Genomic DNA, 25,441 nt, shown 5'->3' on the forward strand with positions numbered 1-25,441 from the left:
TCCAAAAACGCACATATAGTACCGCTCACAGTTGCTCGGAAAGGCGTAAAATTCTAATCCCCATTCAGGACACACAGGTTCGGTTCCGGGTAACACCGTACTGGCCGCTGTTGTTAAAACGGTTGAACCACCAGGAGTGCTTACTAAGTCCGCAAAGCAAACCGAAGTTTCGGGGGAACCACAGCTACTTGAATACATGTCGAAAATTTGCCCCGTTGGACATACTCCATCATAAAAATGTTCATCATTACAAATGAAGAACCCATTGCAGCGGTCAGGACTTGGATATAGGATGACTCCGATGTTTCCTTGGCAGGAATATCCTGCTGTTAGTCCCAGGAAAAACGAAAACAAAATAGTAACTGCAAGAAGTAGGGTAAAGTTATACATTTCGATGAAATAGGTTCCAAATAATGCACCTGCTGCTCTACGCATGTTGATGAACTGCTCGTGGTAGCTTCCCAAGGTCGACTAGTGCAGTAAAATTGTCTTTGCGGGGTTTATAAGCAGGCTGCAAGGTGTGAAACCCCTGACTAACTAAAAACAGCGTGATAAGAAATAAGGATATCGGTATGTGATGTCAACGAAGTGAATCCCGGTACTATTTTCGTACTGTTCTGATAGAAACACGATGATAAGTGAACATTTCGTTCCACGAAAATGATTTATCACAGCCTGTCCTAGGCAAAGCTGTGTTCAAGTTCAACAGACGAAGCAAATGTTACTGTCACTTTCCTTGTAGTTTAAGTATCTATGTGATAATTTCATTGCTGCTCTAGGTTTGAGGATAAGCCAGGCAAGTTCGTAAATCTAAGATATTTCCACATTTTCACGTGTCATTGAAATGAGTACACCAAAATCCGACGGCTACATTCTATTATGATTTTGGTAAGATTCTATTATCTTTTTGGTAACAGATCATATAATTACGCATTATTATATTAAACCCCTATTGCCGCAAAGAAAAGGGCGGTAGAATGGCGAATTTTGGTAGCTGTACATGTATGTGCTTTACAGAACTAAGTAGTTTTCCAGTATGTGTCAACTTCGGCTCTGACCGTGTATTGACTGTTTCTGTCGCCTTGGATTCCAGATCCGAATCCGCAATAGATCACGTATCCTAGCCAGTCCATGGATCCGAAATAATTCAATCTGCATCAGGACTAGTTTTCGGATCCGCACTTGTTCCCGGATCTAACTCATCCCTTATCACGTCCGAACCTAAGCCAGACCCAGACTACGTGTCTAAATCCGGACCCTCGGTTCGGATACGTGAATCAAAACCATACATGATGGGAAGGATTGTTAAATTTTTGTGCAGTCACACGGCACGCAACACTCTACTACTATTTTTGCTTAACACCTTTTTAGTATTAACCGTCTTACTTTACGAGCTTTTTTCTTATTGTCGTAAAGATATTACGACCTTGTTTTGGGTGTATCGGATAAGCCAAGCTCGATAGGATAATAAAACAAATCGAATGACATAAAGCTCAATTCGAAACAAAATGTTTATTAATATCACATCTCAGTTACATCCAATATTCCAAGGCAAGTCACAGCGTTTGGAGTTTGGATTATACCGCATGTTGACGGGACATTCCACCATGCTAAGACGCCCCATCAAGCATAGGAAGAATCTCTGACAATTTGTAGGATGCTCGAAGAAATGCATGCCTCGATCAGGACAGGTTGGTTCTTCTTGGATGGTCTCCGTACTGGACACCACCGGTGGAATTGTGGTTGATTCCGTAGGTGGCACGGTTGATGAAGTTGTTGGCGGTAAAGTGTTTGAAGTTGTTGGTGGCAATGTTGATTGAGTTGTTGGAGCTAAAGTTGAGGTAGTTGTTGGTGGCAAAGTTGTTGAAGTTGTTGGGGGCAACGTTGACGTTGTTGTTGGTGGAAGCGTTGATGATGTTGTTGTCGTGGTGGGTGGCGAGGTTAATGAGGTAGTTGGAGCTTCCGTACTTTCGTTCATCAGATCGAAAAAGCAGACAGAACTTCCCGGATCACCACACTTTCGTGAATAGACATCGAATATCTGACCCAATGGACAGATCGCTTGGTGCAGTTGTTCCTGAGTGCAGATGATGTACATATGGCAGAGCTCAGGATCTGGGAACAAAAGTACACCCACGTTCTCGCGGCAGGACCAATACCATGACGTTTGCTCAGAACCATTTAGTAGCGATAACACTATTGTTGCGAAAAATACTAACCCTAAAAATTAAACATTTTCAAGAATTTAATAATTCAACAAAATGCAATCCGCACTACCTTTGGTTGTCCACATTTTGCAATAATATTATTTAACTGTCCAAGGTCGACTAATTAGACAAAGGTGCTTGACTCTCGTTTTATATCCGACGGTCAAATAACGATATCTAGCAAACGTGATTTGTTATTTCTATTTTTACCACACATTTGGTTAACATGATCTCAACGTGTTGTTTGTCGTCTGCATTCTGGCTCGTCAATCATCAGGGAATTTGGGTGGTTGTAAATGGCTTTGGCACAAAACCAATCCCTCTTTGTCAAGGGTTAGTGGTTATTTCCCATGTGACATCAAAGAGTGTCTGGCGGATGAAACAAACCAACACTGGATAAAAAATAATTAGTTTGAAAACAACTCGTACCCTGGTGGTCAACTGTTTTTGTTTTCCGCGTTGTTGCAGCTATTATGAAATATGTCTGTTATTTATTGAGAACTGTCTTATAAAAGTGCTGTTTTAATTAATGCTGCATTTAGAAATTATGAAAATGTTATTTGTATTACTTCGCGCATCCGAAGAATTTTAAAATTTGAAAACTCGACCCGCACCAAACAATTAAAATTTAACACATTTTTTGACAGAATTGAGGGTAGCACTTAATTTGGATCTCCATAGCTGCACGTTGGTGAAGATCAAGTCAAGTGAAGATACACTTCGATACAGATAACATATGTGTAATTTCATACTTCTCAGAACTAATATTGTTTTTTTTTTTCCAAATGAAGGAATTCTGCATGAGGTGTTTGTTATGTTGCCACACAAAGTTAAAACAATGCATTGGATGGCAATGTGTTAGATTGTGGAATTCTACTAAACGAGATGGATATCGACGGTGTCCCAGATTTTTGCACAAAGTTCTTCGGAACCGCAACATTGCCGATAAGTGAGGAATTGGCCACTCATGGTATAGTTTTCATGCTGGTTGGAATTGATTGTCACTGGAAGCAAATAATTAAATTAATTATGGAATTGGCGTTTTGACTCCATCTCATCGGAATCCGACACTAAGTCCGACAAGACACCCAGAGTCAGACTAAGCTAGCGCCTGATTGGCGCAATTTGTAGGGATGGGCGATACTAGTATCGATACTGACGGAATCGATACTTTTCTACAAAGTATCGACTATTATTGTATCAATATTTCCATGTGCCATAAAATATCGGTATCGGTTTGATTTTCTCTCTCTCTATCGAGCATAAAAATCGAACTGGAGCTCTCCTCTGTAAGAGTTGGATAAAAAAAACTTCAGTATATAAACCGCCAAAATATATCCGATTCTTACAAAGTAGTTTTGTTTAGCCGACTTGTAATCGTGAACGTCAACATATTTAGAAGCCCCTGCCTAAGAGTTATTTATTTTAACCGGTTCTTATACTAGAGGATCATGTTAGCCGAGTTTTGCGGTTAAGAACTTTTTAAGCGATTCTTATGCTGAAGGATCTCAGTTCGATTTTTACGTTTGAAGTTTATTTTCGATTTTTGCATTTTATTATATTTAAAGTGTTACGAAGCATGTCCTGTCCCTGCATCTTTTATTTTCAGTCGTTGAATCAAAGTTTACATTCCGGACGTCCGAGTTGAAGCGTGCGGTCACACAGTGACCAGAAGTTTCGGGATGAATGCGGGATGCACTCAAGAAACCTGTTGAAGTTTTACGTTTCCTAGGTATTCATGCCACTTTTGCAAGCGTGGAAAACATTACGCAAAAATGATTCAAGAGTAGTCGAGAAAGGTACCGTTGTAATCAGAATAAATTGGCTCAATGTGCACGTTCCTCGCGTTATTCGGAAACTAGGTACCACGACTCAATCCTTTTATGAATTCATTCTACAATATGTTCCTGGTGTATTTTAAAACAAACGTCAACATACTGGAAAATAAAGGATACTTTCCAGAATGTCTTACCAGGACACTTTCCAGGACGTCTAACCAGATTAAACCAATGATTTGGTTTCAAATATCTGAGTTAATGTCGCACCTATTTCTTATGGAATTTACGATCGATTGTCACAAGCTTGATTTCAAATAATAGATACAACATTACCATAAAATTTGTATTAGATTCTATTCCGAACTCAATTCTCGTCACAGATTAATGGAGGCAGTCATATAGGCTCATATAAACGGATATCATCATGATAGCTAATTGGTACAAAACCAATTAAAATAGACATTTTGAACACAACGTTTACTATCGACAATGCCGGAAGTTCCGGCGGAAATGATCTTATGACAAAATTAGTCATATTGTATCATATCACCGTAGACTCCTTTCGAATTTCATAATTTTATATTCCGGAAAAATGAACTGTGTTGTTTTGCTCAATTATGAAATTTCCATATAAGTCGGATCCGTAAATTTTCTCAAGAGCAATATTAAAACCATTTTGAAAATATTGAGCGCCAACGAGTTTTGGTGTTTCGAGCAACCATAGGCACAATTCTTAACGATAAGAATTATTCCTAAGAGTTACGAGCACCACCATGAGGGGCAACCCAAGTCTTAACCCACAGCAATTGATTTTGATAAATGATTTATTGGTTTATTTATTGTTTTATTGTTTATTTGTTTATTGATTAAGGTTTTAACCCCACTGGTCATTCGACTTTTCTGAATATAATATACAATTCAGGAACTAAATTACAATTCATCAAAACTAATAGAACAAAAAGCCATATATTGTTGCTGCCATCTATTGTGAGCGCATTGCTTTCCGCTTCTTGAATTAATCTTCTTTCTTGGTAATGACCAATGGTCAGATTTACCCTCTGCAGCTTGCTGATTATTCCATCTGCCTTCTCTCTCGCTAGTGTTTACGTCCATGTCACCGTCGCTAGAGCTTTGATTTTCGCTGTTACATGTTTTTGTGTTTTCGAGTGACTTTGGAATAACCGTCTTATTTCTTGTTTGTTTCTTCCCTAGGTATGTTAACTATTAGCTTGGCGATATTGTGGAATATTATTCGTCCTGTATTAATTTTTTGGCCAGCTGTCTGTGGTGTATCAGCAGATGTCGAAGGCTGTTTGATGGTGTTGATTTCAGTAGATAGGAATTCTTGAATTGTTTTGGCGCATGACCTACCGTAGTGTGCCGTCTGATTACAGAACTGGCACGTGGGCGTCTGCCCAGGATATGTGCATAGGAGATGATCCACCCTCGAAGGCCCAGTAAGACGGTATAGGTTGGTTCAGCCGCATTCGCCCCACCCGCATACCGTTGAGGATGCCAGGGAAAAAAGTTTCTCCGAGTGTCATTTGTGACGGATTCCACTTCTCCATACTTCGATATGAATATTTTAATATAATCCGTACTAGTGCGAAGGACCAAATCGTAACGGCGAATTTTCGTCAGATCAAAGACCATATACACGGGGATTTTGTTTTTGACGTTTTCATATTTGACGTCGCGCTGCAAATTTTTCTTCGTTACGAAGTTTTCTACCTCAGCTAAGGAGTTAAACGTTATAAGCACTACCTGTCTCGTATGATATAGTTGTATGTGCGAAATATCTGTAAAAACAAGTTTTATTTTCACCTTTATGAACTGTTCCACCTCGCACACTGTAGGTCTAAGACGGGTCTGAGAAAAGTCGATCGCGATTGTGTTCTCTCGTAATGGACGAATTTTATTTTGTGGTTCTCTCATTTCATTCGCAGTTAGGTCAACGGAACTTTGATGTGTCTATATAACACAACTTAATTTTTTTTTAATTTTTTTAAAGTTTTAGCAAATTTTAAATATGCATTGTTTCATTTTCTCACTAATTAAAATGCGGTTAAAATTGTTTTTGAAAATATAAAGAAAAAAGTTTAATACCGATCGATAGTATCGAAAGTACCGATACTTTTCCTCTGATACATCGATGCTCAGTATCGTAATAATCCAAAGTATCGCGATACCGAAGTATTGATACTTTTTTAGTATCGTCCATCCCTGGCAATTTGTGTTCTTGAGCAAATATCTAGTTAAACGTGATGTCGCGTAAGAGAAGGAATTCCGATTAAACTGATGAGAGAAAGTAAAATAGAAACTTGGTTCGGCTTAGCAAGTCTACACAATATGCACTATGCTATATTTTGTCGTGACTAACGACTTTCCTATCAATATAGGAACCCCTTTTCAAAATTTCATGTAAGGTTTGAACGCTTATTTCTTTTGTTGTACTGAATGGACATTATCAATTTGTCGAAAATATATGTAGCAATGTGATATTAAATTTTGGAATATGTAGAACATGCATTATCAACGGAAAAATAGTGTTTTGAAAAATCTTTCGAAAACGACTCGGAAAAAGTGAAAATTTTCAGCCGATCACAGACAGAGCCGTCAATATGGTACACCAACCAAATAATAAAATGACGAAAAGTTTTAAATATAGGTACGCCCAGACTTCCTTTCTATTGTCATTCGTATTTTGCTGCTTGTGGCGGATAGAGGGCTGTACAATACCGAGAAAGAAATGTTTGTGAGCTGTACACGCTTGGTTTGTGTCGTTACGTGCTACTATGAGAGGCATCATTTTCATTTCCGATGGGTGCAGGATAGCATACACATGGTGATGACCGAGATGGATCCATAAATATATAGAGAAGTTTTTCTTTGTTTTGCATTTGCTTGTATATTCTACAACATAGTTTTATCAATTGCCCTCAAAAGGAATTAATTTTGCTAACACTTGTCTGTTTGTCGGTTTATACATAACGATGTTCTTACTGTAATTTTTGATTCTCATGTTCAGATAGATTTCGATAATTTTCCTGACTACATTCATCTTGTGGTTTTCGGTGCAATGCTCGTGGTCATAGTAGTGGTACATTCTTGTTACTACTATGTGGAACATTCGGCGTTCTTTGGCGTGTATTGAAATAAGACTGGTTAAAGCAGCATCCGCAGCGAACGATTCATACTCTAATAAATATTCCATCGGAGCAGGATTCAGTTGCTTTTGGCGGGTTTGATTACAAGGGTTCTCTCCAGTCTTTTGTATTGCTTTAAGGGCATTAACTTTTTCGGGATTAAAACAATTTTCTGTAGATGGGTTCATGAATCATGATAGCAGTATTTATGATTAACCGATTATAGCTAGCCTTGGCTTGAGGCGCATTTGGGTTGTTATTGTATCCACTTTCAGCCCTGATAGTGCTCCGAAAAAGTGCTCTAGATGATATTGACTGAATCTAAATGTACATATATGATCCACGTACTCCATTTCTTCCACGTATGTTTTGTAAAAAAATTTAAAACTTTCAATTGCTACCAAAAATCCCACAAATCCTGTTTTACAACGAGACTCTAGAACTTTTGTTCCAATGCATACTCTGATGCATCGTATAAAATGTTCAATATATTCAAATGCGCTGTGGTAAAGATCAAAATTCGTGATTGATTATGGTTCCTTGAAACCTTTGGCATGTTAATCCATACTATTAGTTATATCGAATAAGTCATTAAATGCAGATGCAGAAATTCAACAGTCGCGAAGCAATCGACAAAATCAGTCTCGATACTGCTCAGTTGTACGAATCATTAACAACACTACTACTAATCACTTGAATAGCCAGTAGAACTTTCATTTTAAAATTTCCAAAGTGTATCTGCTTATTGCATAGTTTAAGAGCTAATTTCAATCCATGAGCTGTTTGGTACTGGTTTAATTTTTCTATGTTAGTGCACGTTCTATAAAATGTTAGAGCTATTATATAGACCAGCCTCATGTACACCCTCTAAAACAATATTGGTAAACTCCTTTTACTCTGTTGAATTTAACCCCTTGATCAAAAAGTAGGCAACCGGTATTTTCCAAAGTTGCTTGGACACCTGGAACCATGAATACCAGAGCAGATATACCAATCATATCGGAATCACTAGCATGAAACAACAGAGAAGCTTGAACGTAGAGGACAGAAGTCAGCAGCATCCAACGAGCTTCGAATCCAATGCTATCAGCCTATCAACGCCGACGCCTACAACAAAGAACCACCATAACTATCATTAGGAATAATTTGAAAATTCCCTCAAATTTCATTGAAAATTATTATTTAAAATGAATTATACGTCAAACGTGTAGTCACGACACTTCGGTTAGGTCCTAGACATTACCCACCCATCTTCTTTTGTTCGTTGAAACATAGTTGATTACGAACCTTAAAAGAAAATTGACAGCTTTTGCTATAGTTCCGAAAAAAATATTCTCAAAATTGTACTTTTTGATGGCGCGCATGATGACCTTACACCTTAATGAACTTTTGATTCTCTGTTTGACATGCATCGCAGATAAAATATAGACGACAAAATCTCTTATTGCAGAAACACGCGAAGAACCGAGCGAAGATAATCCGGCACAAAATATTGACTTCTTATTGACCGCTTCACCCTTTAGTTGATGAGATAATCTCCGTTCTCGGGCAACTCAATTTTGCAATGAAATTTCAATCACTCTGAATTTGCACCGCCAAATCAACGATAATGTCTATATGCTCTCTTTCATCATTCCATCACATTGCGGACATGTGCGGACAGAAGACGAGGACACAATAGAAAATGCAAAAAGACAACAAACAGTGCCAATCGATAACTGGATGTATTTATTGTTTTCGTTAAAATTGCGTAACACAACTCTAACGAGTTCGGGTTTTTATTACCCGGAGGAGCTTCTTGACGAGTGATACGATTCGCCTAGTGTGGCACAAATTGGTACCAAATTATGCGGGTCAAATTGTGCATTTGTATCGCAAAACAACTGCTGTTCGGGTACCTACTGATTCGAACGATACAATTACTGAGCACTGAAAATTGATGGACAACTGTAGTATCGGTATCACCACTGGATTGCAGCACCTTCGACGTGATTATTCAAACTGAGGCTCATATAGATAGACTATCTCATTGAAAAGGTTCGAAAAAAAACCTATACAACTGAAGAAGTCTTGAATTTGTTCGCTTCACATTACAAATGATTGCCGAACCTTGTTCGAGTGTGCATGCCTCAATGTGTTTAGTGGCTGTTGAGTGTGGTTCGTTACATAGCGAATGGGCTCTGACAGAATTGAGCACCGTGTTGGTTTTGCTTCCGGCCAGCTTCGAAATCCGGATATGATAGTTTTGATGGATGAAAAAGTGATACAGCACGTGTGCGGTTGAAGGTGCCCAATGCAAGCGACTAAAATTTCGACAAATTTAAGAAATCATGATAAATAAATTTTGAAGTTTGTAGTTGTACCAGCGATCCACCTACTCACAGACCCGATGATTTTTATAACTAATTGATATTGGATTCAATCACTACCACCATGGACGTGGTAATCAGATGTGCGCATCGAAATCAGTTTGAAAGTACGCGTTTATTGTGATTGATTTCAAGCCATATACTGCTCCACTTGTTACCGGTGAATGATGAATAGTCAATGACAACGATAATATGGTTTCGAGGTGTCGCTGCTAATTGTATGATATGAATTAAATATCAAATAATTATCATAACCCTTTATGCGTACTAGGACTAGCATCAGGCAAGGCTGGTAAAATGCGGTGTGTAGTCGATACATTTATTATATCTACTATATTTTATGCTCCAAAATACATAACTGATTTAAAAAAATAAACGCACCGAAAAACAAAAAGGTATGTAAATCATCTGTGTCGAATTCAAGTGCGAGACTCTCACTACGGCTATACTATTTGCACGAAATCGTCGAATAATTAAAACGTGTATGTAGTACGTTCAAAAGAGCGATTTTGAAAGATTAAATCGGTTCACTGCTCGATTCTAGTCTCATCAGAAGTGTCTGGTACAATTTTCAGCAAAATTTATCAACTTAGTTACTTAGTTCTTGAAGTATCTATCGCTTGTATCTTGTATCTAAACAATCTATATGGTGCCATTTTAAACATAGGCAACATTAGAGATTCTGAAAAATAATTTCACTCGAAGACTGCTAACATGCTGCCACAAAAACTAACATTGAATGAACTTTTCAAGTGACCTAGTATAGTAAACTTTTCAAGTGACCTATTGTAGAAGTATAGTAAAATGCAACACATAATCACGTTTGACCAGATAAATATACCACAAACATCTTGATTTATAGCAAAAGAACCATTTGATCCTCAGCATTAAGCAATTAGCTACACTGCCATTTTTTGACGATTTCCGATTTCAAGCAGATTTGGAAAGTAGAAAAATAGATCTAGATAGAAATATTATACAATTTTAAATACCGAAGTTAAAATTGCCATGTTTGGCGATTTTTTCATGGAAAATATGCATACCACTGAAAGGTTTTTGGTTCTGATAAAAAAATCGAATATCGGCTGAAAAATACGTTCCATAAATGATATTTTTCTATAAATCAATATTTTGGGGTTATAAAACATTTAAAAAAAAAAATTGTATTGTATTTGATGAGACCTACAACCTATACTAGGTCTCTTGAAAAGTTTAAAATTACTGCTTAGCTGCTGCTTCGTAAATTCCCAGCATCTTTCTATTTACTGAAGTTCCGGGCAGTTTGGCGTATTGCAGTCTTTGGGCACAAAATTTATCTTGATGACTCTACACCAGAGCTGCAAATTTTAAACAGGATTGTTTGAATTTGAACGAGGAACAAATCTCAAATCATGCCCTATTATGTGCAATTCGCAGTTGTTCGTTGTATCATTCATTCAAACAACCGAGCTGCTCAATCATTTTCCATTCATTTTCAATTTCATTGACCTTGTGAATATCACTCTACTGAGGTATTGACTAGATTTTTCAAGCAAAACTACTCTGAACATACTTCTAACAGTTCATGTATACTTGATAATGCAATACATGCCAATATTTAACCTAAACTGGCCTCTACAATGCAGATGACAAATTTGGTTGGTGAATGAAAAAGCATCAATTTGAAATGAAGACGTACGGTTTACTCATGAAAATCTCACCAGCTTGAAATTGAAAGATTGAGGACGGGCTTTGAATTGGAATCATGGTTGGGGTGGATTGAACTTAAAGTTGGAATTTGAAAATAAAAAAAAATGCACCGCTGACCTATACAACCCTAGAACTGATTTTGCGTAACAGCACGTTGCCAAATGCGGTCAAAACACCGAAGAACTACAGTATTGTCTAATAGTCGACATTTTTGAACGCATTTTTGTGGTCAGTACCCTGGCCTGGTTCATAGTCCCATTTGTGACATAAATCTGACTTTGTTTGCCGCCATTACAGATTGCTTGTCGGACCAAAAATCTAGCTAATTTCGAACTTTTATTTGTTGTTTTTTAAGTGATACTTAATTTATTTTAGGTGGTAAATATCAGGCAATCTCGAAACCGTGGCGTTCAATGCCCTACGTTTTTTCTTAGTTTACTATAGGGTAATTTGGAATTCTTATGTTTGCATGACTAAATTCTCTGGCTATGTTAATTTATTTTCTTTATATAATTTACCAAACGATACAAATAATTTTCACCAAATTTGCATAATATGAACATTAGACGTTAAACTATATTTCAGCAACATTTCTGCGTCGTTCGGAGGAGGACTTGTGGTGCATTTTTGTTGTGAAAAGCATTAAGTGTGAAAAATCAGAAAAAAATTGTTGTTTGTATGAACAAATAGAAATCAAAATAGACAATTATGAATTGTTCCCGCATTTTGTCCACATTTATTGCGTTGTACTGCGTTGCGTTCTGATGATAATTTTGGCGGATTTCACACTGACTTCATCATCATATGTCGTGGATTCACAAAAATTCAAAAGAGATTTCAGTTCGAGTTCGGCTCAAGCAGCAGAGATGATCGGAATAGTCCAGCTTTCAACTGGAAGATTAGGAAAGCTTAACAGATGACACCGTCGGTCAGAACGAATACTGCTGGCTATTCAAAATGCCTTGACGAAATTCGTTACTTCGAGCAGATAATTTGGTGAGCTCCAACGTATTTATCCTTTTGATTATTTATGTATGCTGCAGAAGGGCTGGAGTCCATTAAGATGCTGGTACCCGCGATCAACTCATTCGGAAATCGATTAAAGGTCCTGCATGGATTCAGTATGGATACCAGAGTTGATGCAACAGTCGATTTTTGAACCTATCGATTGCAATCGAGTTGTTGCATTAGAGTCCATTCTGGATAACCCAGTTCCGGAATAAGGACTAGGTAACATTGTTGAGAGGCAATCCAAACTGGAGTCATTTGTTTAATTGCAGTAAGTTCGAACTATTAACTGAATCCTATGCAAATTTCCTTTTTGGATCAGGCAGTGTCACTATAGGTTAACCCGAAACTGTCATTTTTTATGCGGGTTTTGTGAACAATTGCGCGACTCGGATTCGAAACTGATATCAGCATTAGTTTTTGTCTCTTGAATTTTTTGTTAGGACTCCTTTAAGTGTTCTTTCGTACCATTAGGTTATACACCAATCGACATAACCCCACAAAATGAGCCGGATTAACTTCGTTTGATAATTCTCGGTGGTTTGTTTACAAGGGAGTTACGTGAGTTCGAATGTAACAGATGAGCACCCGTTGCACTCGCACTCACGCAACTGACAAAGTAAACAAACCACCGAGAATTGTAAGACATGAACTTCATTCCTCATGAGTTCATTCGTGTCGTCATCTTGAAGAACTCAATTCAGCAAACATTGGTAATAGAATAAAAGAAAACCAGGGATGCCCGATATGCTAGGTATATGTAAAACAATGATAACGACATGATAAACGAGCAAACTCCTCATAAATCTACTCTTCGGAAAACATCAGTTCAAACACACGTCAACTGTGAGTGAATGGAGAATGGCGAGTCTGTTTGTGTATGGTATGCAAACTGGGCTCGATGGCGGATCCAAAATATGTGCTAAATCATATATATTTTGAACACCATCAGATGTTGTTTCAAGCTGACCTCAACTCGTATTCGACATTTCTCACGGCTTAGGTTACGGCTTGGTACGGCCAAACTGAGCGAACTGTGGCTATCTGACGTATTCTAGAAGGCCCCATCTTTAGCACTCCGGATGAAAATCGGCAGACAGCCCAGATTGATTGTTAGAATAGAAAATTTTAATTTTTTTTAATTTTGATAATTTTAATTTATTTTAATAATTTAAAAGGGTTGCTTAGGAAATGGTAAGTAGAAATTCATACCAATTCGACCCATATTAAAACCTCAACAGCATGATAGCCATCATTGCAGGCCGCCTCCATCTCCATCGTTCACGAGGAAATAAAAAGGATGAGGTAGACGAAAAGTGTTGATGCTCAACCTACTAAACGGAAGGACGACGATTCATCAGACTCTTCCATAAGTGCCGCGGAGTTGGAGGTTTAGAAGGGTATAAAGTCTAGGATTCGCTCCAAGCAAAGTGATGCGACTTGTAAAGCATAGTTTATTATGTAGTTATTTGGTCTTCGAGTACACGAACGAAAAAGTTTGAAAGCCACTGATTTAGATGCACCACCTTCTTGTAAGTCGAGAGTCCGGCTCGTAGATATGACGGTATGTCATTCCACTCGAAGTGATCGTAACAAAAATGCAAACTTAAAATCGACCTTCACGAATTTGACCCAACTTTAGAATAATTAGGCCAACATAGAAAAATTCAAGTTTTCGTGTCGATTGCAACACCCCTAGGTCTATGGGAGCATCCCCCTCCCCACGCTTTGACAAATTGTCAAAAATCTTGATTTTCTTCTCATTGCGTCTCCGGTACTATTTATTTTAGAATCAATCCACAAGATGTTTTATGGAATTATTCAACGAATCGAAAAAAAACTAGTTTTTAGTGACAGTGCTGCCAAATATGCAGTTATTTCTGTTAAAAATTAAAAATGCATGAACATTTTGATGCCATTGTATTCCTTAGACATTTTTACGTGATAGACGCTTATAACTTTAATATAAAGGGCGAACACGAAATTATTGCGACACATTCAACAGGGCATAACTTTTTTACCATTGGGTAAAAATCAATCAAATTTTGCACACTTTCTCATTGATGTGTATTGTTTACATGCTGTCAAACTCGAAGTCGTGTTTTTCGATTATACGAAAATGGAGGTGAACCAACGCGAGTCGAGAGAACAAATTCTTTCTAAGCACCTGGAATTTCCTGACCTGTCGCACCGGCAGTTGGGGAAAATGTTGAACATTCACCATTCAACCGTCTCCAGAGTGTTGAAGCGGTTTCAGGAGCGGTTGACGTTGGACCACGGCAAAGGAGCTGGAAGAAAACCGGGACCGGAGAACAAAAAGACGGAGGGAAAGGTGAAGCGGATGATTAAAGCAAATCCCAACGTCTCAAGCCGTGATTTGGCTAAAAAGATCGGCATGTCGCAGAGCTACGTCCAGAATGCAAAGAAGAGAGCTGGACTACATACATACAAGATACAGAACTTCCCAAACCGCGATGAGCGGCAACAATCGACGGCTAAAACTCGGGCACGGAAGCTCTACGAGAAGATGCTGACAAAATATGGCTGCTGTGTGATGGACGACGAAACGTATATAAAAGCCGATTTTAAGCAAATTCCGTGGATGGAGTTTTTCACCGTCAAGAGCAAGTTCTATGTGGACGACAAATTTAAGAAGAAGAGAATGTCGAAGTTCGCCTCCAAATATCTCATTTGGCAGGCCATCTGCTTTTGCGGACGGAGGAGTGAGCCTTTCGTGACAAAGGGCACAGTAAATGGCGAGATCTACAAATCTGAGTGCCTCGAGAAGCGCCTTTTGCCGTTCTTGCAGCAGCACGACGCAGCTCCGCTATTTTGGCCAGATTTGGCATCATGCCACTATTCTAAAAGTGTCCTGGAGTGGTATGAGGCCAATTCTGTCCATTTTGTTCCAAATGACATGAATCCGCCAAACTGTCCGGAGCTGCGCCCGTGGAGCAGTACTAAGCAATGATGAAGCGGGAATTTCGGAAGAGCAAGAAGACAGCCAAAGACGAGAAGGACATGTTAAGAAAATGAAAAAAAAAACTGAGAAACTGGTACCGGATGACACTGTAAAGACTTTGATGGAGGGCATCAAGCGAAAATGCGTTCAATTTTACACTCAAGGCTCCATCGATTAACTTTTCTTTTGATTTTTGAAGTAAATATATGTATAAAACTACCTTAAAATTTTGGGTTGATTTTAAACATTATAAGAAAATTGGCATGACATTTTCGGTGTCGCAATAATTTCGTGTTCGCCCTTTAATTTGATCCGATCCCAAAATAGAACACTTTTTTTCTAGAGCTCCCCGTCAGAATCACTCAATACAATTGCAGACTACACTAAACGACTGCTTAAGGCCAATTCCAGCGGGCCGTGATTTTGAATATGATATTCATTGTACACTTCAGATATGTGCAGGCGTAGGGACTTCACGATCATCGTGAAAGGTCGAGCGCTGGTACGTTAACGTGTTCGATCGCGTGGGCGTTTGTATGTCGCGTGTGCTAGCGTGTATCTAACTTTACGTCAATAAATTCGATTTTTGCCGCGTGGCCATTCGCATGTGTTCTTGGATGATCGCGCGCGGACTGTAAATATGATACTTAATTTTTAGTGTATAGTTCAGATGCTAGAAGAGAGCACTCTCCGCGAAGATGTGCGTTTGTAGGTTCCCGCTTGAGACCACTTTTATAAGTCTATTAGTGCTAAAACATTCACCGGATCTTCGTGGTGTTTGTGAGTTTATAAGAGCTAAAATGTTGGTCACCAGTTTGGGCAGGTGAAGAGTATGGAAAAACACAAAACAAAAAAGGCCCATAAGCCATCTCGGTTTCCTCGATGCACCACTATCAACCATCCTAAACAGTTGTCGGTCAGAAGTTATTTAAAACGGAAGATTGCAATACCGTCAAATCTATCAACCTAGGGGAGGGAATCTTAATATAATTTGATCCGATCCCGAGATACAACGCTTTAAACAAAAAAAACTCCTCTTTTTCCATTTCATTTTCATGAGCCAACATTGAGCCAATCTTCAAATGGACATAAAACGGATCCTGACCAGCTAGAGGCTAACCAAAAACACGATAGATTATGTGTGAACTCAGTATATTCAAGTTCGGTTTATATCGTTATGCACTCGCGATTTTGTATGCGAAATTGTGAGTTGTTTACTTCAAAATGCTCTGGAAGGGATCAAATTATTTTGAGGTTTAAGGGTGGGGATTAAGGTAAAGAGTGAGTGTCCTGGACCAATCGCTCTGAAATTTTGCACAGTTCATCTTCATATTTCATTCATATTTGTTTTTTTTATTTTTATCACATTTTTCGCTGAGATTTGAAAAAAATTCGGCTGATTTTTTATCACAGTGTACAGAAAAGAAAATGCGTGTAACATCTAGTTTTCGGTTCGTTGTGCTCTCAAAAACTAGCTTATGTTAAGTTGTGACGCTGTGAAAAGTTTTACAGCGGTAGCATAATCTACACCTTAAAAGTGGCGGGTAGTCCACAACCGGAACTGACCTACAACCGGGGACGCTCTCCTATTTGTTTCAGTTATAGGTTAACAATTTAGTTCATTTTATCTTCATAGCAAATTTGAATTAATTTCTGCCCCAGTAATATGTCACGAAACAGGTTCAAGGATACAGAAGAGATTTTAAAATTTTAACCTATTGTTTCTGACTTATCTTGAATACCCCTGCTGATATTTTGTCAATGTCCATTCCACAAATGCTCAAAATCGAAGATCATCACTATGATCTCTTGCGCAAAAGAATACCCACTTTTGAAAAACTAGCCTTAATACACAAATTTCTCACATCTAGAAAGTTGCATTGGATTCTGAGAGGATGCTGTCAATTCCACAGACAATTTATTGCGAAATCGATATTTCAGAAACTACATGCCGCGGTAGTAGCTGCCAGCGGATGTGTGCAAATTAAAGAGAACACACTACCCTGAATTTAAACAAACTGCAACTGCTGTCAACAATTACGTTTTCACCTTAACAGCAGCGTAGATCTGTTCCGGGTCTCGACGATACTCGAAACAATTTCGAGTCGTCTCGCCAGCACCATCCACTTGTGATTGCAAGTACTTATGTACACTCGTGGTGTACTAAATTCCGAAAATCAACACACGTCTATGTTTATTGAACACTAATCTTCGAACAATTAGCAAAGCTGCTGATACGATAGCACTAAATGGCTACACACTCAATCGATGGAGTATAGTTACTTTGAATGTTTGCATTCGTGCGATCGCCGCGCTGATAAGACAGAACGTGCGAGAGGGGTAGCAATAGGAATGGCAGTAGAAATGCTTTTGCTTACAAGCGAACATTCTGTGACGCCGACGTTCAGGGCCGCATGTGGGAAGCAGTGGAATGTGTATTTCAGGCATACTGAGTTCGTTGCAGTCTGTATCGTTTGCCCTGGCAGCGGACGCGTTTTCTAATCGGCTTATCGTATATATTGGGAACAGCAGGACAAGTCAAGGAGTTTCACACTAGTGTCTTCCGCGGTTCGCGGAATTTGAATTGCGTCGTTTATTGATTAGCGAAGTACTTTTGGTGGAGTGTGATAACACTTCATAAGTCATGAAAGTCTAGTACGGTAGAACGTACCACTTATGGAAACAGTACTGATAATAAATTTAAAACCCATCGTTAATAAATAATCCAACACTCACCTATCCACCAGTCGACCCTCGCTGAGACTCCGTTGATAGTCGGACATGTCCTTGTCTAGATCATCGGCGTCCCGCAGTCGGTAGGTTTCTCGCTTGTAAAAGCCAGCTCCTACCACGCCGACGCCACCCCCTCCCGAATCGGACCGAATTGTGATCGGCACCCCTAACCCGGTGCGGGGCAGCGTTGCATCCGTGGTGGAGCAGCCGGATGTGGCGAAGTGAATGTGGGTTTGGCTTTTGCCCAGCAGCTGCCGAGGTGTGGCATCAGCCGAGGACACCGTTCTGCGTCGAAAGATTCGCCGTAGGTTCCGAAGAGGATGAAATCGTTTGCGGCGTGTGGTGCTAGTGTCGCCAGCTCCTGCAAATGTAAAAATACGGAAATTATCGTTTCAGTTAGATTGAACCATAATTCAATGTGGCAATTGTAAAAATAGTACAATAGCTACTGCAGGGCCGCCCAAGAATCGAGCCTTTTATGGACATCTAACGGGCGGTACGTGAAAAAAATAAACAAAAGTGGGTGAATACCCACTCGCTCCTGACAACAGTCTTCGATATCTATAAAACAACCACTCCAAGCTTATCTCTGCCGGGCGAATAACGTGCGCTGAAAGTGATGTATTTTATGACAGCAATCGTTCGGTTGTTATCACATACCAAGCCTACGATAAAGACAATTGCCCATGCTGATCAAACGCTACTAGGAAACTAGCGTTGCTTTTTCTTACAACCTTAGCAGTACCTATTCCAAAGACGTCATACGAAATCCAATTTACAATTGACACCCTACCCATGGAAGGTTATCTGAGGTTAAGTACGAGCTCTTGGCCGTGTGTAACCGATGACATCGTTCCATCCGAACTCTATTTGAAGGCGTAATGTAATTTGCCTTCTTATTGGATTAGTTCGCCGAACCTGTTCGTAGGTCGGTGATTCTCGTCGAAAACTTGTTTAGCGGGGTACATCATAACTCAAAATCAAAATCTACTGGACCAATCGTTTTGATACTTTTCACAGTTCGTGTCTCATCATTTCCCTGTTAAATAAGGAAGCTTTTTTTTCGCTCGATTTTCCGTAGCACTTTGAAACCAAAAATCCGATTTTTGCTAGAAGCAATCGGTTAAAATGTTATTGTAAAAATAATTACTAATAATTTCGTCAAAATCACCTGTAGTTACCTGGTAAATTATGTGAAGAATAACTGTGCAAAATTTTAAAAGTTTTTGGTCCAGGCGAATTACAGTTATAGTGCTCACCGCTCCTGAAGATTCGCTGTCACTCGCCCAGTTTTCTATTATCTACAGTGAAAATTTAGGAAAAGATTGTTCAAATCGTGCGTTATTTCATGAAAATTGACTGAATGGACTAACAGTATCGATTTCGCCAAAATTAAAAAAATAGAATCATATTCAGTATGTTTCGTACATCATATATCATATATATTCATATTAAAATCGTAGATCGAAATAAGGAATCCACGTAATGTTTCTCTCCCAGAAACTAATTTGGTGTCCACCAAAATACAGCGTTTAGGTAAACTAACTAACATTTGTGTTGGTTGGTTGGTATTGTATCGTATTCTATTTTTATTGGGGCTTTAATATCAATTAGTCCTTCGCCTTTTGGTTGGTGTTGGTCGTTGTGCTTTCATCTGCACCTCTTTCTTTCATTCACGAGTTTCCTCTTGGTTTGGTTGTGTGCGTGTCTTTTTTTAATGGAGAATGCAATTTACGCACTAACCCAGTACCCGTGCTATTAGTAGATGCCAAGCTAGCACACGAGGTGTACTGGTGTGTTGGGCTCTCATGGTGACACCATGACTAGGTAATACCGACTAAACTCCATTGGACACCGCCATTGTTCCCCCAGGGACTACCTCTCGGTATTGCATCTGGGGGGATGGCTGTACTTGATGTACTCACTCACTCTCGCTCGCGCGTTCATGCATTCTGTATGAGGCTTACTTGGGTGCTCGCTCTGTCACACCTTGAATCACTCTCTAACACTCCACATGAGGCTTAGTTTCGTGCTCACCTTTTTCGTACCTTGCGAGGCTTACTTTTGTGCTCGCCTCTAACATACCATGTGATGCTGACTTGGATGCTCACCCTATCACCTGATTCACTCTCGATCATACCACTCTATTACACCCCTGTCGCTGCCCCTGGTATCTTATGTGGGACATTCTTCTTAGGCCCCACTTCTGACATACTATGTGAGGCTTACTTGGGTGCTCACCGTTTTCATACCATGTGAGGCTGACTTTTGTGCTCACCCTTAACATACCATGTGATACTGACATGAATACTCACCCTTCACTCCTCTGCCACGCCACGAGGCATCGATAGCTAAGTCCCAACATACTACGCTACGACCCTCCCATCTTGGCATGAGGCAGTCCGCATATACGCCTATACACTCGCTCTTCTGTCTTGCTTCGGGGTGGCTGGGTTTACCCCTTACAGTCGACAGTTGACAGTCGCTGCGCCAAACCTGCCTCAGCAGAAACAGACCATTCACTCACTATTTTTGCGCTCGGCCCTTTCCGCTCCAACTAAGCAATCACTAGTTAGTCGTGTCCGTCGTCTGTTGCTCGGTTCGCCAGATTACCTGTAGCCTACAGGCAATCTGGATGGTAGCAGCCGAGACTGCGTTCCACTTCTCCACCGATTGACACATCCGCTGAATAAGGGTATCAGGGGTTGTGTCCCAGCCGCAGACGTCAAGCATTGCTCTTCTTTCGACGTCGAAACGTCAGGGCAGACGAGGACCTCCGCGTGCCCGAACCTGTGAAGGTACTGTCGGAAGCAGCCATGGCCTGACAGGAATTGTGTCAGATGGAAGTGAACTTCCCCATGGGGTCTGCCCACCTAGCTCGATATGTTAGGTATCAGCCGGTGGGTCCACCTACTTTTCGAGGAGTTAGTGTTTGCGTGTCTTGACCTATGTCAAATGATGTCTTACAATTTTTTCAACAATTGCTAAACCTATTTGCAAAAACCTAGTTTCAAACGTTCGCTTCAAAAATCTGCTATTTATTCTTCTGCTAATCAGAGCTCTGGTTCTGGAAGTACGGGTTGAAGAGTGTGGTCCTGCAGTAAATTTCCATGTAAACTGATACCATCATAATACCAAGATGAAGCAAAGTTTATTAAGTGGGTGCAACATTGCTTGAATTTGTAGGTCTATATCACAAACGATTAACCAAAGTCACATTGACCACATTGGCCACCTATGACGATTCTTGATCTCGTATAGGCAGGAACGGAAAAATGTTGCAATAAAATTGGACTGAACCGTTTTGCGCGTTAAGGGAACAAGACCTAATATAAATTAAGTTTTGATTTTTTGTGTTTCGAATTCATCTCGTCAGTAACTAGCACCATCTGGGTGTCTAGTTAGACGATGAATCTAAACTAGTACCTAGTAGTGAAAAATGTTAAAAATGTCAAAAGTTGGTAATTTCAGCTATTGAATTTTCATTTGTGAAGAAAAATGTTTTGAAAATGCATGAAGCGCCGATATTTGATGTTCTGCTTTTTCAGACCTGGAAAAGACCTTGACCAAGGCCTGGGGAGACTTGATGAAGGCTTTGGAAAGACATCGATATTTTTTTATAAATAATCGTAATAATAAACCCATCAAGGTTTATAATTATTTATTTCTAGTTTATTTATTAATTTGTTCATTTTTTATAGGCGTATTTGTTGGATTTTCGGCAGCTTTTTGAATTTTGAGTTTGAATATTTTTGTACTAATTTTTTAACCACTGACTAACTTTTGGAAAGTCAAGCTTCATATTGTCTCTGATTTGGCTTATCATCGAATATTTAGGTACAAATTGATTGACAATTTTTAAGCGGATACCCTACTTCTGTAGGTAAAAAAGTTTATCGTAATCGTGTTACTGGTTGTTTTACTACCGAAGTAACAATTAATGTTATATAATCGTTTTTAATCACTTATGCAATCAATTTAATTTAATTTTGAAGTAGAAAAACAAATCGTTCTCATATTTGCTGAAGTTTTTCGAAAAATGGCTTGCAATAAATTCACGAATAAAATGAAATCAGTTTAATGAATAAAACAATGAAAAAATCAAATAAATAAAATGAAATAAAGTAAAAGAAGAAAGCAATTTAGTAAAATAATTAAAATAAATAGAGCTTGAGCTTGAGCTTGTGCGACCACCCCTGGCTGCTACTCGGTTATCGATCGGGACTAGCTGAAGCTTGGGATTAGCGAAACATCTTTCAATGTACAACTCCTGGTAATCCTAAAGTGTTTCTGATCAATACCGGCGCCGGCCAGGCCCGAACGTAGATCGCGGAAGGAAAGGGAAGGAATGGTTAGTCCGATACTTGCGTTTACTAGAGGCCGTATATACTACTGCGCACTCCACAAGTATCACGGGAGGAGGAAATTTTTGTTAGTAGAGTATAGAAGTTGGATGTACTTCTTCTTTACCGACGCCAGAGAGGTGATTCCACTACCAGGACTAGAGATCCACCAATTTCATGGACCGTGGACCAACGGCTTTACTTCCCTTCCGAAGGAAGACGTGACCACAGATTTTTTCACCTCAGAAAAATTTCAACGACCTCGGCTGGAATTGAACCCAGGCCAACTGGAATCAGTGGCGGTCACGCTTACCACTTAGCTACCGGCGCCGTCGTAAAAAAAAATTAAAATAAATAGAATATATTAACTTAACAAAAAAAATTATATAAATACAAAGAATAAGAACACAAAATGAACCAAATGATTTTACGAATACGATAAATAAAATGAATGGAATGAATAAAATTAACAAAACGAATAAAATAAATAATGTAAATATCACGAATAAAATAAACAAAACTATTAAATAGAATAAAACAATAAAACGAAAAAATAACTTAAATGAATAGAATAAAATGAATTCACGAATAAAATAAATAAAATCCATAAATTAAAAAAATGCTCCGCGCGGAAAACGTGGTCGTCTCACAGCTAAACAGCCACGTGAGCCGGAATGCACAACTTCCATTCTACACTCTGGCGACGACGAGGACACCGAATAAATCATTCGCAAGTGTACAAAATCCGAGGTAACTGCTGCAAAAACAGGTTTTTTCGACATTTCCTTCCACGGTTTTATGAATTTTCACATAATGTGCCACATCCTCATTTTCTTACCTAAAATGACGTCAATGGATTACACGGTGCCACAAAAAAAATGAATGTACTTTTAAAGTAGTCTGTTAAAGGATGTAGATCTCGACTAATAGAACACAAAACCACGTTTGATCAATTTAATATACCTTCAAAATGTTGAGTTATAGCAAAAAAACATTTTTCAGGAACTTCAACTCGAAAAAAATTTCTACGCGCACATTTTTCAACAGATTTAAAGTCTTCGAAAGAAGAAGAAATGACCTTTCCAACGGTATTCTATGTTAGGTACTTTTGATAAATGTACTATGCAGTTTTGGGCCAACAATATGAAAGTACCCATTATTTGGAGAATATTTCTTTAAAAATATAATAATTGTTCTACATTTTTATTAGGAAGCGTGTTTGTTTAAGTAGAAATTTTGGGAGAACATGTAATTCCGCATCCAACAACCTATTTATGATCAAAATCGGTTAAAAAATGGCAGAGTTATAAATTTTTCTACAAATTAGAAACTTGCTCGCATGAACTTTTAAGGGGACAGTCTCATATAAAATTTTCAAAAAATGGATTTGTTGTTGCTCGATTATGTATACATTTAAAAGTATGTGTGTGAAATTTGAGCTTGAAATTGAAACAAAGATATAATTACAGCATCTTTTAGTGCGAGACAATACCCCACTAACCCTTTAAGGGGGTGGCTTTAGGTTTCAGCGTGAAAAAAAACACTTTTTGTTGCAAATTTTTTAGAACTTTGCCTAAAGCAAATTTATCAAAATTTATGTACATTACAGTGTATCATTTCAACAACATGCTGTAATTTTTCTATGCAAAAATATCGGCAAACGACTCGGTGACAAAGCTTTTTGTAGAATGCCTGTGGAAAAAAAAACATGATTTTCGGTGTTACCTGCCATTCAAAACTACATAACCGATTTCTTTCAAACTTTGTATGCTATGCTAAAAATACCCCTACGCTGAGTTTTTGAGATAATTTTTCTTTTAAGGGGGTGTTTACTCATAAAAAGTCAGAATTTTTCGTGAAAAATAGTAATTTTTATTTAAAATAAGTAAAAAAAACCTTAATTAAAAATTTATCTCAAAAACTCGGCGTAGGGGTTACGTATTTTTTACATAAAATGTATATGAAAAGTTTGAAAGAAATCAGTTGAGTAGTTTTGGGATGGCAGGTAACACCGCAAATCTTGTTTTTCCAAACACGTTCCACAAAAAGCTTTGTCGCCGAGTCGTTTATCGATATTTTTGCATAGAAAATTACAGCATGTTATTGAAATGATATACTATAATGTACAAAAGTTTTGATCAATTCGCTTCACGCAAAGTTCTAAAAAAATCTCCAAACAAAGTGTTTTATTTTCACGCTGAAACCCTTACCGCCCTTAAGAGTTCATGCGAGCTTCTAATTTTCAAAAAATTAATAACTCTGCCATTTTCAACCGATTTTGATGATAAACAGGTCGTTGGATTGCAAAACTATGGTTGTCTTCATATCGTTGACCTAAAACTACACAGTATCTTTGACAAAAGAACATATCATAGCATACTGTTGAAGGTCATTTCTTCTTCTTTCCAGAATACTAAAAAAATCAAAATCGGTCGAAAAATGACCCCTTAGAAATTTGTTTAATGCCGAAAGTCCCGAAAAATAGTCTTTTTACCATAAATCAAGATTTTGAGCGTATACAACATTTTTCAAACATTGTCTGTGTTGCATTTGGCGAGATCTACAACCTATACTAGGTCACTTACAAAGTACAAAATCACTGTAGCACCGCGTTATTTATGTGATTTTTATGGCCAGTTCAAAACACCAAATCGGCTAAAAAATCAAAAAAAAATTATTTTCGAGATAACATTAAATCTCGACGTTTCATACATTTTGGAGATATTTGGCATTGAAAATACGAATTAGATTATTTGAAATTTCATGGAATCATGCCCGTTGACAAAAATTTAGTTCCGGCTTATATGAGAACTTCAAATGTGGCCGGACACTATATTTCCATAACAATATCCATATCCCTTTCATTTGGGACTAAGTTTGTGAAAATCGTCCCAAGCATCCCCGATAAACGGATGTGAGTTTGTTTATTTTGATAGGTGGCTACATTTCTAGGGCAGTTCCGGAGCTTTTTATGCTGGTCAATGTGGCCAACGAGACTTCGTTTGGCCGCCAGAGTCCTAGAGCTGCAAATGTAAGTTGTTTGACATACATTATGGCGAAATTTTCACCTTTGTGCATTCATCGCGGTATAGGTTTGAATTGGAATTTTCTATGTGCCACAACCCGTAGCTCCGAAACCGTAAGCTAGATTGGAATGAAATTGAATAGCAGTTTATGGGGTTAAAAAAGCTTTCATTTGAGATCAA

The 25,441-nt window shown here is 38.6% G+C and overlaps 2 protein-coding genes across 3 annotated transcripts in view; both read right to left on the minus strand.

The window, feature by feature from the left end:
* Window positions 1-25,441, minus strand: part of LOC131690132 (bromodomain-containing protein DDB_G0280777) — a 351,834-nt gene that overhangs the window by 19,454 nt on the left and 306,939 nt on the right. The window contains exons 1-2 of one of the 2 annotated variants that reach the window (XM_058975672.1): window positions 18,553-18,590; window positions 17,896-18,253 (exon numbers count right to left, since the gene is read on the minus strand). In XM_058975672.1, coding sequence (XP_058831655.1) covers window positions 17,896-18,253; window positions 18,553-18,580 — 386 coding nt within the window. In that variant the 5' untranslated portion in view covers window positions 18,581-18,590. Of the gene's footprint in view, window positions 1-17,895; window positions 18,254-18,552; window positions 18,591-25,441 lie in introns of those variants that run through there. The other variant, XM_058975671.1, reaches the window with a different exon arrangement.
* LOC131690133 (peritrophin-55-like) lies at window positions 1,483-17,429 on the minus strand. Its single transcript, XM_058975673.1, has 3 exons — window positions 17,209-17,429; window positions 2,278-2,576; window positions 1,483-2,220 (listed from the first exon to the last, which is right to left on the minus strand). The coding sequence occupies exons 2-3, from the start codon at window positions 2,291-2,293 to the stop codon at window positions 1,529-1,531; spliced, it is 708 nt and encodes a 235-aa protein (XP_058831656.1). The 5' UTR covers window positions 2,294-2,576; window positions 17,209-17,429; the 3' UTR covers window positions 1,483-1,528.

The sequence above is a fragment of the Topomyia yanbarensis genome, chromosome 3, assembly GCF_030247195.1.
Source record: "Topomyia yanbarensis strain Yona2022 chromosome 3, ASM3024719v1, whole genome shotgun sequence".
In the NCBI taxonomy this organism is placed as follows: Eukaryota; Metazoa; Arthropoda; class Insecta; order Diptera; family Culicidae; genus Topomyia; species Topomyia yanbarensis.